This window comes from Ipomoea nil, unplaced genomic scaffold, assembly GCF_001879475.1.
Source record: "Ipomoea nil cultivar Tokyo-kokei standard unplaced genomic scaffold, Asagao_1.1 scaffold1237, whole genome shotgun sequence".
NCBI classification, from domain to species: domain Eukaryota; kingdom Viridiplantae; phylum Streptophyta; class Magnoliopsida; order Solanales; family Convolvulaceae; genus Ipomoea; species Ipomoea nil.
Genome location: NW_017617665.1, coordinates 1,002,623 through 1,020,033, shown reverse-complemented (window position 1 = coordinate 1,020,033; position 17,411 = coordinate 1,002,623). Strand labels below are relative to the sequence as shown.

Genomic DNA, 17,411 nt, shown 5'->3' with positions numbered 1-17,411 from the left:
TGTTGTTGAAAAAACAAAAAAGGAAAAATATATATTACGAATATAAACATAAAATAATAAAAATCAAAATATATAAGTATTTATATGAATATTACGAAACATATACTAATAAAATTTGACGATGAAAAATTTGCTTTGTTCATGTATTTAGGGAGAATTAGAGAAAGTTAGGGATAAAAATTTATAGAAAAAAAAATAAAAAACCCATGTAAACAAGCAATAATGAAGTAAAAATAATATTATTTCGAATTTTTAGATAAAGTTCTAAAGTTTATGAGAGAGAAAAATTGGTAGAGTTTAGGTGTGAGGAAAATATAAGATAATGAAGAAAAAAATACTTTTATTGAATTTAGATAGGTTTATAGAGTTTAAATAGGGAGAAAAAATAGAGTTTAAATAGAGAGAGAAAACATTCAAAGTTGTTAGAAAGAAAATTTGAAATCTTGGGGTTGATGGTTGGATTTCAACTATTTATATTTGTGAAGGAAAAGTCTACAAAAGTCTATAAAAGTCTTTAAATTAAAAAGTCTACAAAAGTTCATAACTTTTTGAATACCACATGACTTTTAAAGACTCTTTAAAAGTCTTAATCGAATACCACACGACTTTTAAAGACTCTTTAAAAATCTTGATTGAATACCGCCTGACTTTTAAAGACTCTCTAAAAGTTTGAATTGAATACCTCCAAACTTTTAAAGTTCATAAAAGTCTTTAAAACTCTATGAAAGTCATGATTGAATACACCCCCCTAAGTGTCTAATAAAGAGATCTCTAACTGACAAACACAATGCACAAAATATTCTATCTAGCTAATTAATATTGTATGAGACTGCCTTATGTGAGACAAATAATTATATTTTTGTTGTAATTTGGCCTATCAACTAGCTCAGTTCTCGCGTGATGATTGCACGGCAATAGCTTGGAGATATGCGCGTATATGTATAAAGAGAGAAAAAGGAGAAGAAGAAGAACACCATATGTAGGGCACAACAACCATATCATTTCATTAGCCTTCACTATCAATTTATAGGAATCCATACAACCTTTCATATCCTTAATCATAAACAATGTAATAAGTGGAAGGCAAATGAAGAGACTCAAGATTAATGGCCATAATGAAAATATTTATAACACTCCCCTTGGCCATTATCTTACCACACTCATGCCTCGTTAAAAACCTCGCTAGAAAACCCAGTGGGAAAAACTAGATGAGGAAAAGAGTACACAAAGTATGTTAAACTATTGTGTTGCACCGGTTGCCTCATTAAAAACCTTAGCCTAAGAAAACCCAGTGGGAAAAAACTTAGCCAAGGAAAAGAGTACAACCATAAGCCTTCTGGGCATAATCTTCAAGATTTCAAGGGTCTTCAGGACTATCCACTCAAGTGCACCAACATCGGTTGCCTCATTAAAAACCTTAGCTTAAGAAAACCCTGTGGGAAAAACTTAGCTAAGGGAAAAAGAGTACAACCATATGCTTTCGTAGCATAATCTTTAGGATATCAAAAGTCCTCTAGATTGTCCATTCTAGCACAGCTAGGGGTTGTTGCTCCCCCTGAAGATAACAATCTTCTAAGCCTACGCATCCCAATTTTATAAACATATTACTCAAAAGTGGATGTAGGCAAAGACTTAGTGAACATATCTGCAAGATTGTTCAATGGGGAAAACATTCTCAACAAGAATTTTACAACTCTTCTAGAGTTCATGTGTGTAGAAGGATTTAGGTGCAACATGTTTTGTAAGGTTCCCCTTAACAAAACTATTACTTGTTCGGGTAACACAATCTTTATTCATCCTCATGTGGGACATTGGGGGTAAAACTTAGCATAACCAGTTTGAGACTTGGCATCATAGGGATCAAATAAAAGAGTCAGCACCCAAGTAGCCATCAAAATCACATATTGGTTTCTCACATAAACGTCAAAATCTTTATACCTCGAAAATGCTGGAGGATATGTTAAACACAATTCTAATATTTCATTGTAGAGGGAGCACTAAACTTTGCTAGCAATTTCATCGCAAATTCAATATCAGGCCTGATGCGACTATAGAACTTCTAGTTCTATAATAGTGCTCCAATAAAAATATCAAGTAATGGACTTCCAGTCTCAAAATATCCTCATTATCATCTTCGAGTCTAAATTGTCCTTTATCTACTTCAAGAGATTATTGGACAACCGTTAGTGTGATAAGTAAATAATACTTATCCATATAAAACATCTTCAAGACATTTTTCAAATAGGCTAACTGGTGTATAAAACTTCTTCAAGGAGAAGCTCGATCTTCAGGTCGAGACAATACTTGGGTTTCCAAGTCTTTTATTTCAAAACTCCGTCTTTCGGCATGAGCTGATATCACCAAGCTCTCTATGTGTTTCAATGATATTTAAACCATCAATATCGACTATGATAATAAACAAATAACTCCATTAGCAATTCTTTAACGAACACGTAATGGTACATATTTGCATATTCCTTCTTCGGGAGGAAAAATACATAGTCAACTCAATCATTCAATACGCATTCATTCTTTAGGAGGAAAAACACTCAGTCAATAATATTCAATTCTTACAAAGAATTTTGTAATTTAATGATACACGTTGCGATTTTCACTTTCCACATTCCAAAAGTGTTCAATCCATCGGGGATTTACAAATAAATATTAGCGTCTAATGACCAGTAAATTACAGTCATGACGTTCATCAACTGCATATCTAAATTCATAATTCACTGCCAATAATGTTAATTTGCGGAACGTAATGCCATATGTTGTGGGAGAGAATATTTGATCAAAATTAATTCAAGGTCTCTGCGAAAACCCTTAAGCTACCAGTCTCGCTTTATATCATACCACCATATTGTTTGTATTTCTCTTTCATACAAACACCCATTTGTAACCTACAGGGTTAACATTAAATGGTGTACGTGTTATAAAGAGAATACAGTTTTAGCGAGCTGAGCTGTACATGCCTTAATTGCTCTGTTATACATAAAAAATACCAAGGCACAACTGGTGCCTAGCTCTGGATCCAGATTCTCATATAACGAGAACAATTTGTAAAGGCAATTCTGTTGTCGACAACTATAACATTTTTCATAAATTTCTCCCATATATATAAAATAATGGCAATTTCTAATTCAACCAGACTCTAGACATTTCCCAAAGATATTTTTATCTGGTCATCCCGCATCCCCAGTACTATAATTTTGGGTGCACCTAAAATTTTACTGGGGTTTCCGCCTTCAGGACGAATGTCTTCACGACATACTTCTTTAAGCGATTTTTCAAGAGTGATACCATTTTCTACTAGATTTAGCTTTCCGCGGATTATACCAACATATCTCCACGCTTCTGGCGTCAAGGAGCATTGGTAGATATATATGGTCCAAGTTGGGGAAAATATATAGGACCTAGTCACTCTTTTTATTCGTATATATATTCGCAGATTAATTATCTACTGAACTTCTAGTTCAGTTTACTTCTTCTGAACTTCTAGTTCAGTCTACCTAGTACGTGGATTTAAATATTGAAGATCAATCATTCATAGAATTTCTCGGCATTCTATAAAATTTGAGATCTTATCTCCCCCTAATGCCGTGAAATGATCTTCATAAAGTGTGCAGTCAGCGTGCCTAATTATATATTGATCCCTTATCATGGGCTCTAAGAATTTAAATAACAGACGGAGATTTATAATCAACATATATATGCCCACAAAGGTACGCTATGGTGGTGATATAGGAAAAAGACTGCACACTGTGAATAAAATGCAGATGGGAAATGTTTGGTTTTATACCACGTACTAGGTTCTAGGGGGAATAATTATGATATGCAGTAGGTGAGATTGTGATAACCACAATAGCATATAAAACTGATGTCCCCAACAAGAAAATATATAATCATATATGAAAGCATACATATCAAATGATATTACAAGCTAAGGGTACACAACAATCATAGGGAAGCTGTGAAGCTTGTCAAATAAAATAGATCTTCAAGATCTTCTAAAAATTCTTATCCTGAACTTTACATTAGGTCACTCACTGGTTTGGGAATTGTTTCGTGCAAATTCACATGATATAATTCACTCCCTCATTTGCTTCAGGCAAACTAATATGAAATAATTTATTCCTTCGTTTGCTTCAGGCAAATTGATATGATATAATTCATTTCTATCTTCCAAACCAATAACATCTAAATCAATCATATCATGTATGACAATAAGTCAAAGATCATTTTTATAAACGAGTATACAAATCCCTAAACAACACAGAATTGCACTAAGTCATATTCTGAGAGAATTTAGTCATGTTGACATCATAAATTTAGTCAAAAGAAGATTCTCATAATTTGTTGATAATAGCAATCCTTCCGGGATTGACAATAATTCAATCTTGAATTAGCAACCAGTCAATTTCATATGAGAGTCATGTTGCATGCATGAGAAAAAATTCCATAAATAAGCATGCAAACTAATAGAATTAATTCTGAGAAGTAAACTTCCTCTGAAAAATAAAGTTCCAGAAAGTAAAAATTCAAGAAGTAAATCGAGAAGTAAGATTACAGAGGTAAGCTAAGAGATGTAAGCTTAGAGAGGTAAACTTTTTGAATAGTCAATTCGAGTAGTAAAAACAGCAAGAAAAATCAGCAAAGTAAAGCCACTTTGCACTCATAATAATTTGCCTCCAAAAAAAATAACTTTGCACTCAAAAAAACATTTGGAGTGTATATACTACTCGGTTACGCAATAAGTTATTGCGGCAATGAATTAACTTTTCGGGTGCTTCAGGCATAAGTTAACTTCTCGGATGCTTCATGCTTCAGGCATGAGCTAGCTAACCTTTTTATCCATGAATATATTTTCATGAATTACTCAAACATTATCATGACACCAATCATTTCTTCATCAATACCTTATCATTTCATTATCAGCATTTTATTGCAATATTTGCTTCAGGCAAATTAGCTAGAATCATCAAGATGATGTTCATTCTCTGATGACCAAATGCTTTGATATGCGGCACATAGGGATTAATGCCCTTCAAACCCACATTGTTAGCAAATCTGCTTCTGGCTAAGATTTTGCCTTGATAAGTTTGGTCGTCCTTGAATATCTTGATCACTTTATTTCTTATTCTGAGCTCGAAACTCATACCACACTGGTTATAATCTCGACCACAACCCCTTATGAAGTTACGCAACTCGGTAACATTATGTGCTTCAGGCACCTGTGCAAAATCAACCAGACATGCATTTTGATTCTTCATCAACAACTAGTTATGTTTCTTAGCCACAAGGAGTGCTAAAATTAGCTTAGGATGCTTCTCATAATTTTGTGTTGTACTACTGCTGGAGTACAAATTACTCGCATGAAAAGTTGGCAATGTCTTTTCAATTAAATATTTCTCTAAAACTTCTTGTTTAGAGTTTCACTTCTAAGACTATTTTGTGTAGAGCTGAATTATAGTCAGTTACTGACTTATAATCTTAAAATTAAACATGAGATTAAACTAGTCAAAATGTGTCTTGGGGAAGAACATTTGATGACTTTTGGTCGGAATAGTCCTTCAGGGACTTCCATTAATTCAAGGGGTTCTTTTTCAATCAGATACTCATTTTTAATATCGTGGTTCAAGTAGTGACGTATGAAAATGAGAGCTTGTGCCTTCTGGGCATCGGTGCTCTGTGACTTAGCAAAAAAAGCTTGGCTCAATTCTTTGGATGCAAAAAGAATATTTCAATATCCAAAGCCCAAATGAAATAATTGCTATCGACATGAGCGAGCTCAATAAAATCACATTTGACAATTGAATACGTAATCTACAAAACATATATCATATGTTCTCATATACATTCATAATATCACATGTTTATAGCAAAATAAGGAATTTAACATCTTCTAGATGCAAAATGAACTTTCCGAGATGAAGTCAAAAGATAAAATCAGAAAACAAATTGATCTTTCGAATATACACAAAAACTGAAATGGTGCAACACGAATTGGTGAGGCAAACACCAAATTGATGCAACAAGCATCGACTCGTGTTTATACCATCAACTTGTGCTACAAGCAACAAGGCACGAATCGGTGCGAAAACACCGAATTGATGCAGCAAGCATCGACTCGTGTTTATAGCATCAACTCGTGCTATAGGCAACGAGTGGTGTTTCATTCTCCAATACACCGAATTGATGCTCCCAAGTCATCAATTAAGCTTTAAAGTCTTAATCACTCTTAAGCTTACACAAAATAAACTTTAACAATCTTAATTAAAAATCATTCATTCATTGCCTAATCAGGCACAAAAACGAATTGCTAATCACATGCAAATGGCATACCATAAAAGCATAATAATGCACTACAACATAGGGTATATAACATACAAAGTATGCGAAATGAAAATAATATGTATACATACATTGCATCTTCATATGAAAAGCCCATTCTATTTACACAAACATATATATCACATGCTTTTCTTTCAATTTTAAGAATCAAAAATAAAATTGGAAATATATATTCAGGAATTTACGCAATCATATATATACGAACCAGTATGAGCAATTCATATTTCAAATTTTAGAATCAATATGTATCATATCAATCATGCATTTCATAATCATATCAAGAGGTGTAGAATCAACATGTGCCATATAAAAACATGTCTTATATGAATCCTATGAACATGCTTGCCTAGTTTAAAAACATGTATTATAACAAGTTCGAGCATACCGTTCACCGAGAAATATATTGGCAATTCGTGCTGATAACGTGTTGTAATTTGGCCTATCAACTAGCTCAGTTCTCGCGTGATGATTGCACGGCAATAGCTTGGAGATATGCGCGTATATGTATAAAGAGAGAAAAAGGAGAAGAAGAAGAACACCATATGTAGGGCACAACAACCATATCATTTCATTAGCCTTCACTATCAATTTATAGGAATCCATACAACCTTTCATATCCTTAATCATAAACAATGTAATAAGTGGAAGGCAAATGAAGAGACTCAAGATTAATGGCCATAATGAAAATATTTATAACAATTTTAATAAATATATAACTTTTTAACCAGTCAAACTTTTTTATTGAAAAATATAAATTGTTACTAATATTTTTTAAGAAAAATATAACATTTGTTGAGCATGTAATATATATATATATATATATATATATATATATATATATTAGGCGCGGAAGTTGCCTTAGGTAAAGATAGAGTTTAATTTTATCCATTGATCTAGTCTAGACTCTAGATCAAAGGTCCGGAATGAAGTTTTTTTTTTTTTTTTTTTTTTTTTTTTTTTTTTTAATGCGGTGAGATTATGATAGTTTTGTATAAGTTAATTCTTTTTGTCTTTTAGTGCAATATTTTTCCTTCTTCCAGTGCACATTGTTATCTCTTCTAGAGCACACAATTTCTCCCGTTGAGTGCAAATTGTTCTGTCGTCAAGTGCTCATTGTTGCCTTCCAGTGCAGATTGTGCTGCCTAGCAGTGCACATTTTTTAAGATCGTAGGTGTCATTTTTATTTAAGCGTTCTTGAACCCCCTAGTTGTCTTTAAATACCCCTTTCAGGGCTTTTTTAAAGACATATATTTTTTTTAAAGAGAAATTGATCTTGAATGAATCACTAATTACTAATTTGAGTTGAATCTTGTATTGCTTGTTTATGATGATTTGTGTTCGTTTATGATTTGTGTTGAAGATAATGTATTGAATTTACTGTTTTCAATAATTGCTTCACATCCCTGTGCTTTTCGGTCCACATTTTTTAAGATTGTAAGTGACAATTTTTTTTTAAAAGAGCAGTTGATCTTGAATGAATCAATCGCTGAGATAAACTGAATTTTTCACATGGAACCTCCTTCGCGGCACCTGATCTTAAACACACACACATACACACATATGTATGTATGTATCATTGAACTGTCATTTTAAAATTCTTGTTGAGACGGATCACCACCTTAAATTGTTATAAAGTATTACTAACTATACATTTTTTAAAATATGTACATATTTGAGATCTCTTACGTGTTCTCACACGTACAAGTTGCTTTGAGTGATGAGTGAAACACGCAACCACTATCTGATATGTACGGAGTAAATTACGTATTGTCACCCTAACTAACAAATGACCATAATAAGGTAAACCAGTTTATCAAACCAAGAAGGTCAATAAACAGGTTGCACTAAAATGTTAACTTCAAACCCTGTAATTACCAAACCGACGGTCCAATCATTTGGTTAGGTGGCCACAATTTTTAATTGAGTTAATACCCAAAATGGTCATCGATTATAGTAATATTTCTCAATTTAATCCTAAACAACTTTGGTGACCTAATGTAGTCCCAGATTTTTGTGTTTTTGCTCAATTTAGTCCTCTGTTTGTTATTCCATCTATTTGGTGTTAAATAGAGGGACAATTAAGTAATTTCAATATTGAGATCTCTTTACTCCTAGACCTGAAGTGTGAAATCCCTCTTTCTTTTACGAATTACTCCCAAACCTGCGAATATAAAATTTGATTCGCAGATCTGTGAGTAATTCATAAAAGAAATGGAGATTTTGCACTTCATAGGATTAAGAGTAAAGAAAGCCCAATATTGAGATCACATAATTGTCCCTTTATTCAACACCAATTTGACGAAATAACAAACGGAATACTAAATTGAGCAAAAACACAAAAGTCCAAGACAACATTAGGCCACCAAAATCGTTTAGGGTGAAATTGAGAAAAACCACTATAGTCATGACATTTTGGGTATTAACTCATTTTTAACTTGTATTTATCTTTTTGGGTAACTAAAACCTTTTCTCATGTATATATACTATGTAAGTATGTATGCTCTGAGCTATTTTCAGAGAAATCATTACAAAATTTCCAGTTTTCTTCTTCCCCCATTCCAAGGCTCCCACCGGTGATAATGGAAGTAAGAAACAAGTATGTGTCCATAAGGAATAACATAGATGGTGCGCCACAAGAATCTGACTTTGAGTTGAACACAGAAATCCTGTCCCTCTCAGTTGAACCCGGTTCGAAAGATGTTATTGTGAAGAACCTGTATGTGTCAATTGACCCCTACCAGCTCAACCGGATGAAGTCTCAAAGCTCGTCGCAGAAATCCATTAATTTTGCCGTCGCCATTACTCCCGGCGAGGTACGTCGTCATACTTTTTCTAGTATGCCATATTTTTACTTGTATAGTATCTGTTCTATACTTTCTTAAATTCATTCTTTTAAAATGGTAATATAGATGTCATCACAATAATAGTTAGCAGTTTTTTAATTTAATAATAGAAGAAACTAGCAAAGTAATTTGTAATTTAATGACACCTCTATGACCCTTTTAAAGGAGAGGCCACAAGTTTAAAAGGCCAGTAGTATTTAATTAAAAAAATGTTGAAGAAAACTTAATTATTTTTTTTCACCAATAAAAATGTTTTGACTATTCAATATTATTTTATTTAGTAGGTACTTTAATAGAATAATAACAAGGAGAGATGATGTAAAAATGTAGGAGAAATTTTTTAAAAAAATCATTTTTCTTTAAAAATAGAGGATAAAGAATGAAAGGCTCAAGAAATTTTAAAGAATGAAAATTAAAGTAAGTTGTGATAGATACTTCTTTTCCGAAGAAATTCTTTTTTCTTTTCTTTTTTTTTTTAGAAAGAAAAATGTGATATGTATTTACTTGTGTGTATATAAAAACAAAAAATGGAAAATGAAAATTTTGAGGATTAAAGTAAAAGCACCGTACAATTATTTTACAAAAATCACTAAATTCGGTCACTTCTTATTTTCTTAACATGGTATTATATATGACTATCTAGACCACACGCATATAATTCCGTTCAAGTGAGAACGGGTTGCCTAGCAGAGAAATCAGAATCACTTACAGTCGTCCACGTGTTCAAATCTAACGAATCAGAAATACTAATTTTAAAAAATAAACGTGAAGACATTTTCGTAAATAATTAATCATTGAAGTGTAAGTAAATTGTGATAAAGTGCAAGTAAAAGTTTCATATAGTACACCTAAGTGCAAGTAAAATGTATTACAAGTGCAAGTAAAATGTACAGTGAGCAGCAATATTAAGTGCACCTAACGTTATCATTAGTTGCACCAGACAGATAAATTACTTGCACTTGTAAATGAAAATAGTTGCACTTGTAAGTATTTTTACTTGCAAACTTGCACTCAGTTACTTGCACTTGTAACACATTTTACTTGCACCAAAGTTCAAGTTATTTACGAAAATGTCATCGCATCGTCTTTTTAAAGTTACATATAATTCATTGATCTGGACACATGAACGACTGTAAGTGATTCTTATTTCTCTCTTGAGTGCTTACTAATATACAAATTCCATATGAATTTTGTTTTTCTCTTTGTATCTGCAGAGAATTGATGCATGTGGAGTGGGGAAAGTTTTGGCCTCTGGTAGGGCCGATATCAAGAAGGATGACTTGGTTACAGGTCTTCTTAGTTGGGGAGAATACTGTGTACTGAAAGAGGGCAGTCTGCTGAATAAGTTAGACCCCATGGGCTTTCCACTGTCTCACCATGTTGGAGTTTTGGGTAATGCTAGCAATTTTATTTTTAGACCCCTTTAAAATAATTGGAACTTTTTTTTCTGTGGTAAAAGCAATTTGTTCAGTATAACGTGGGACATGTTTGTGGTAAAAAGAAAAAAAGGTTAGTTAACGTGGGACATGTTTCCTTAATTTTCAACCACCAATGATTTGAAACTAGTTGGAAACTAAAAATTAGAGTCGTCAAAACAGGCTTAGCCCATCCCGTCCCGTGAAAATGTTTAATTTTTTTTTTTTTTTTTTTTTGACGTTAGGAGCTCAATTACATTAGTTAATCAATTTATATGGTTTATTTAATTTGATTTTTTTTTTTAAATTTAGGGAAAACTAGGTGGTTTGCTGTAACTTAGTTTATTTAATTGTTTTTTTTTCTTTGTTTTATTTTCTTTTAATAATATATATTGGTGCAGGGTTTAGTGGACTTTCAGCATATGGTGGACTTTTTGAGATTTGTAAACTTCAGAAAGGGGAGAAGGTTTTTGTGTCTGCAGCTTCCGGATCAGTTGGAAACTTAGTAGGACAATATGCAAAGCTGTTTGGCTGTTATGTTGTTGGCTGTGCTGGCTCCCAACAAAAGGTTTACCTTCTCACCATTTTATCGTGGGTAACATTTGTGTGAAACCGTCTCAAGGATCTAAATTGGTGAGACGGGTTGGATCTTTGATTAATGTGTCAAATTTTTATTAATGGGTCAGATCTTTGATCTCACAAATCAAAGATCCGACACGTCTCACGGATTGAGACCCGTGAGATGGTCTCACACAAGGTTTTGCCTTTTATCTTATAGTATATATATACATATTGAAACATGAATGAGGAATAATATGATTTATTAATTTGGGTAGATTAGTGGTTGAAGGTTGCTGAAAGATAAGGGAAAAATGTTGTGTCAGTTTTATAAATATTACAAACTTAAAAGTTTGTAATACTTAAAAATTGACCCCACATTATTTTTACTAAGATCATCAAACATTGATAAATTTTGATGGGCAATTAAGATTAGTCCTCACTTTTTATAAAAGATGATTGCTGATCTTATTTGAACCCATCCATATATATATATATATAGTTAACGAGTGTTAAATTACAGGTTAACGTACTTAAAGAGAAGCTTGGTTTTGATGATGCCTTCAACTACAAAGAAGAATCTGACCTCAATTCAACTCTTAAAAGGTCCAATCTCGAATCCTCAATGCTGCATTTACCCTTTGAACATAATATATATAGCATAAATGTACACTCCAACAATTACTTTTAATTGTTAGTTAAAACGAAATGCATAATTCAATTTAGTATCAAAGCAGTCAAAATATTATAGTCCACGTGTTGCTTAAAATCTAATTATAATTAGTTCGCACATGTGATCACGTATTGCTTAGAGCCCATTAAAATGTAATAGTTAGCACACGTTAAGGGAACTATATATAATGCACATGTTGCTTGGAATCCATTAAAATATAATCAGGCTATGCAGGTGAAGAGTATCAACTTAAATTTTTAATTAAGCTAAAACACATACTTGGATTTTATCAAGTCTCCTCACCCACTAGAATGGGGCTAGATTCAAACAAGGTTCTAGGTTGAGTGGTTTGGCTCGGGACAATCGTCCCGACCCAATCTGACCGGGATTGGTTCTTGAGCAGCGAAGTGTTATCGCAGTAACCAAGTAGCTCCGTTACCGCATTTAGGTAGGAAATATTGAGTTTATGGTTGGTCGTCCAAGTGGAAAATGATCCCCATTGACGAGCCAATCAGATACCGAGCAAGTGTACGTCACGTAAAGGGGAAATATACTCTAGGAGTATTCTCTATTAAGTAGTCCCCCGCCCGTTCAATGAGGAAGTTCAGTCCGAGTAATAACAAGATTCCTTTTCAACACTTTGAAGCTAAGATTCTTACTTTTTGTATGTCAATTGAAAGAATGGTTACTAATAAATCATAGCATTAATCCAACACTTAGCTTACAAATTAATGTTGTTCAACAGGTGTTTTCCGGAAGGAATAGACATATATTTTGACAACGTGGGAGGAAGAATGTTGGAAGCTGCAGTGGCCAACATGAACACACATGGAAGAGTTGCAGTCTGCGGCGTTATTTCCGAGTACACAAACACCACAACGCGAGCTGCACCCAACATGATAGATGTCATTTATAAGAGGATCAAGATCCAAGGGTTTCTAGCTTCTGATTTCATGAAAGTGTATGCAGATTTCTATTCCAGAACATTAGAGTACCTCAAAGCTGGGAAAATCAAGGTGCTCGAAGACATCTCGCATGGCGTTGAGAACATTCCCTCGGCTTTCATAGGACTTTTTCGAGGCGACAACATTGGGAAAAAGATGGTCCAGATTGCAGATGAATGAAGTGATGGTCCAAGTTTCTATCGTGTTACTTTAGCTGGATGCATGTTTTAAGCAGCTAAATCGTTAATATTTTTAATGAAAAAAATGTTAAATAGGCTATTGGACCTATTACTATTGTGTAATTGGTTCGCTGAATTTAAGGGGTGTGTAATCAAACTATTAAACAAACAAATTAAAATATGTTTAATTGGAATATTTTTTAGTTTAAAAAAAAATAAAAATTCATGGATAAATCCGCAACTGCTACAATGAGGTAAACTAGCATGTCTTATGGCCAGCAAAGGACCACAATGTGTGATAAACAAATCTAGGTTGGTCATAGCTGATTAACTCAAATCAAGAATGTCAATAGATGTTAGGAAATATAATCTTATGAAAATATTATTTTTGAAAAATTGACAAGAACAGGAACGAGAAGTTGAAGTTTAGTTCAAGTCAAGCGAAACACTCTTTCCTTAAAACCTTATTTGCTACCTTACAAGGTATTAGAAGCGTTGTAGGCTTGTAGCCTAGGTTTCCCAGGATAAAACGAACTACAACTTATGGTTTGAGTACTCAAACAATAAGCCCGGCAAACTATAGAACATGGCTTTGAAAACAGAAAGTAGGAAGATGAGCAAGGTTTCGAGAGATAAAGCTAGATTTTCTAGTGTCTAAAATCACCTGCTTCATCTGAGGTTTATATAGGAGATGGGAGGATAAATATCATTTATCATGACAAAAAAAATTATCATGACATTAAAATTGATAATAAAATCAGTATTTGTAACCTTCAATGAAATGCATTTATCATGACATTAAAACTGATAATAAAACTAGTATTTGTAACCTTCAACGAAATTAATTTGGAGATTAATTCTAAAATTTAAAATTATTGGAATTAATATGTTACTACTCGGTCAACGGTGACTCATTTTGCGATTTGATTTACACCCCATACGCGCGAGAAAGCCTCTATATTATAAATTCAATATCCTTTTAAAAAGGCTCTTTTATACATACTGGTGCAAATTCCCTTCCTTTCTAATGTGGGACAAGTGTTTGTTTCAAGCCTTTCCACTTTCGTTTTCCAACTTAAATGAGTCGATCTACATTAAGAATCAATTAATTTCTCAATCACCCATTATCCGTTTATCCATTTTGAGCGTAAAATATATTGATCCCTTCGTATCACAAAAAGGAACTCGAATCCACTTTAACCGACCCAAAGTGAAAGTGTACCCCACATATATTTGTACCACATAATAGTCACTTACAATGTTATTTTATTTATTTATTTATTTTTTAACAATAGACAGCTTCTACGAGGTCGAACTTAAAATATTTTATCAAGCTAACTTAGAATTACTCACATTGCTTACTTGGTATGTATAAAAGTTTTCTTTCCTCTTGGCTGTGCATGTTGGAAGGAAAGATGCAAATGCTTTTAACTCAAATTGTACTATAAAAAATAAGAAAAATGTTTCAATTGAACTTGTTTTTCTTGTTAATAGTTCAAGTACATACTTTTTAAGTTCAATAATTTTTTTTTTTTTTGAAAACAAAAATCAGCATGATTAAATTACTGCAAAAGAGCTGAAACAAAGTCAGGTCACTCTGACGGGACAGAGTCCCAATACAACGAACTAGGCTGAGCAGAGGCTTTAGAAGCTAAAGTGTGAGCAATCAAATTAAACTGTCTAGATACTAAAAATAAATGACAGGAAGTAAATAAAGACATAGCACATAAACAATCGTTGATCACCACACCAACATACGATCTTGGTTTGGCAATAGAGCTAGTAATGTAGCGATGAAGTACTGAATAATCTGTATGTAAGGCTACCAAAGCGACTCCACGGTTCTTTAACCACGAGTGGGCCTCCTTGCAAGCTAATGATTCCGTCGCGAGAGCATTGGAGCATTAGGGTAGGTTTCCGTTCATTGCAGCCATGAAAGATCCTTCGGTCGAGAGCAACACTACCTCGTACGTCGTCGTTGCCGCTGTTGAGGAGTACCCTGCATCGAAGAAGCATTGCAAGGCGCCAAACAGTGACTGCTACTATTGTCTTGGCGGCAACGCTAACTGTTGCTACTGTCCCGTAGCAGCTGAAGAGGCCGACAATGTCCTTCCAGCAGAGGCTTCCCAAGCAGAAAGGGCAGCAGTTGCACATCTCCAGATTTGTTCCGGCCGTTGCATGCAAGCGTTCTACACGGCTCCGTTCCTCGCGTTCCATATTTGGTATAAAACTGCAACCACTTTGACAAGAGGGTGTTAACATACTCATAGCATCTTGGAACCTCTCACGAAAAGAACTTCCATTCACACAATCAACAGAGAGTTGGGATGCATGCCAAATAAGCTGTGCAAATTCACACCCCACAAGAGCATGCATGATATTCTTATGAAAGGAGACACATGAGGGGCTAACTTATACTCTCCTTATAAGAAGGCTTGTAATGGTGGGGAGAATACCACTAATAACTCTCCATCTTCCACTTGGGTGGGGCTTTAATTTTCCACATTGAGTTCCATTTACTAAAGCCATTCGGACTTGGATCAACTTCACCAACGATGCTTCTATAACAAACTCTTCACAGAATAACAGCCACCTAGGTCCCTGTACTAAAACCACAAATCTTCATAGGATGGGCATGTACTTGTATGATACGGTTCACATCACTAAACATGAAAGTATTGTTGGGAAAAATCCCACTACCTTGACAAATAAAATCATAGGACCGACAAGAGCGCAAATACGGAATGGTACAAAATAGCCAAAATAAATAACAAACACAAGGAACACACGATTTACATCGAAAACTCCAAATCGGGGAAAAACCACGGGACCACCACCAACAAAGTTTCCACTATAACAAATCTCGGGTACAAAGTTTCAGACTATCACATGAGTCATACATCTATAAAATCATCAAATACAACAATACTAGTCCAAATACATTCTATCACGTTCACAGGCTAAAAGGAATAATATCTCGTACTCAAAATATTCAACCACCACGAATATGATAAAATGACTATAAATAGTACGAGATTACCCAAACGATGCCTGGAACAAACAAGCTGATTGACCTCTACAAATATTTGATGAAGTACCCAAGAGCTTCGGCAAACCAACGCCACGAACTGCGCCAAAATGGAGGATGAAACAAATGAAATGATTTCATTTTCCCCCTCATTGCCGAATGAAGGAAGACTTAGAGAAAATGGAATTTTCTCTCTCTATTTTCTACTATCTTCTGCATCTTACCAATGAAAGTAGTAGAGTATGTATATATCAACCAAAGGCAATTAATTTTCCCTCATTCCATGCTGACAGCTGAAATGGGAATTGAATAAAGAAATCGATTTTTCAACATTTTCACATATATGCTGCAAAAAGGAGTGTGAAACAAAGAAAAAGTAATTTCCTTGTTCTTGACTTCTGCCGAACAGATCCACCGCCAAGCAACGTTCAAAAAAATTCAAATGACATTTAATGAATGTCAGTAGGTGCAGGTTGAACAAATATTTGTTACAAAAACACAATGGTCTGAAGAAGTCTTCTTGTACCCATGCTTACTCATAACGGAAGTAAACTTTTTATACCACTGCCTCGGAGCTTGCTTCAAACCATACAAACTCTTCTTCAATCTGCAAACATAATCCTCTTTCCCTTTGACTTTGAAACCCTCAGGCTGCTCCATATATATCTCCTCATCTAAATCACCATAGAGAAAAGCTGTCTTCACATCTATCTGCTCAACTGCTAAATCCAAACGGGCTGCTAGACCAAAAGCAACTCTAATGGATGAAAATTTCACAACAGGAGAGAAAATTTCATCAAAATCAATACATTTCTTCTAGCTAAAACCTTTCACCACCAGCCGAGCTTTAAATCATGGAACTGAAGTGCCTTCTTCATGTTTTAATATGTAGATCCACCTATTCTTCAGAGCTTTCCTGTTCTTTGGTGCCTTCACCAACTCAAAGGTATCATTTGCATATAGGGTGTTCATCTCGTCCTGCATAGCTTCAAGCTATTGTCTCTTTTGCTCACTCTCCATGGCTTCTTCATAGGACTCTGGTTCTCCCCCATCAGTCAATAGCACATACTGACTGGAAGAGTAACGAGTAGATGATCTCCGTTCCCTGTTAGACATTCTAGGAGGATCAACTGGAACCTGTGAAGGAACTTCTTGTTCCTGGTGCACAACATCATTAACATGACCATCCACATCAACTGTATCATCCTGGCGGTCTGGTACTGGATCACCGTTCTGACCATTTTCCTGAATCTCGTCATGTGTATTTCTGCTGGAAACTGGCTCAAAGTCAACCAAACTTCCGCCGTCTTGAGATTCCGGCTTTTTCACTTTGTCAACATTTTTAGTGTTTTATTTCTTTAAGAAAAACCCCAACATATTATTGGCAATATTATTATGGCAAATTAAGATAGGGTTTAGC

The 17,411-nt window shown here is 34.3% G+C and overlaps 1 protein-coding gene across 1 annotated transcript; it reads left to right on the top strand.

Moving 5' to 3' along the window:
- The first annotated feature begins 8,829 nt into the window (after positions 1–8,829).
- LOC109183909 (NADP-dependent alkenal double bond reductase P2-like) lies at positions 8,830–13,159 on the top strand. The gene is made up of 5 exons (XM_019333941.1): positions 8,830–9,164; positions 10,409–10,586; positions 11,011–11,177; positions 11,691–11,773; positions 12,586–13,159. Exons 1-5 carry the CDS (start codon positions 8,931–8,933, stop codon positions 12,962–12,964), a joined length of 1,041 nt encoding a protein of 346 aa, XP_019189486.1. The 5' UTR covers positions 8,830–8,930; the 3' UTR covers positions 12,965–13,159.
- The last annotated feature ends 4,252 nt before the right edge of the window (positions 13,160–17,411 follow it).

What these genes read in the sequence shown, in the direction of transcription:
- LOC109183909 (XM_019333941.1), top strand. Translation starts at nt 8,931, where the DNA reads ATGGAAGTAAGAAACAAGTATGTGTCCATAAGGAATAACATAGATGGT. An exon ending in TCACCATGTTGGAGTTTTGG is followed by an intron (nt 10,587 to 11,010) that starts GTAATGCTAGCA and finishes ATATTGGTGCAG; the next exon opens with GGTTTAGTGGACTTTCAGCA. An exon ending in GTGCTGGCTCCCAACAAAAG is followed by an intron (nt 11,178 to 11,690) that starts GTTTACCTTCTC and finishes GTTAAATTACAG; the next exon opens with GTTAACGTACTTAAAGAGAA.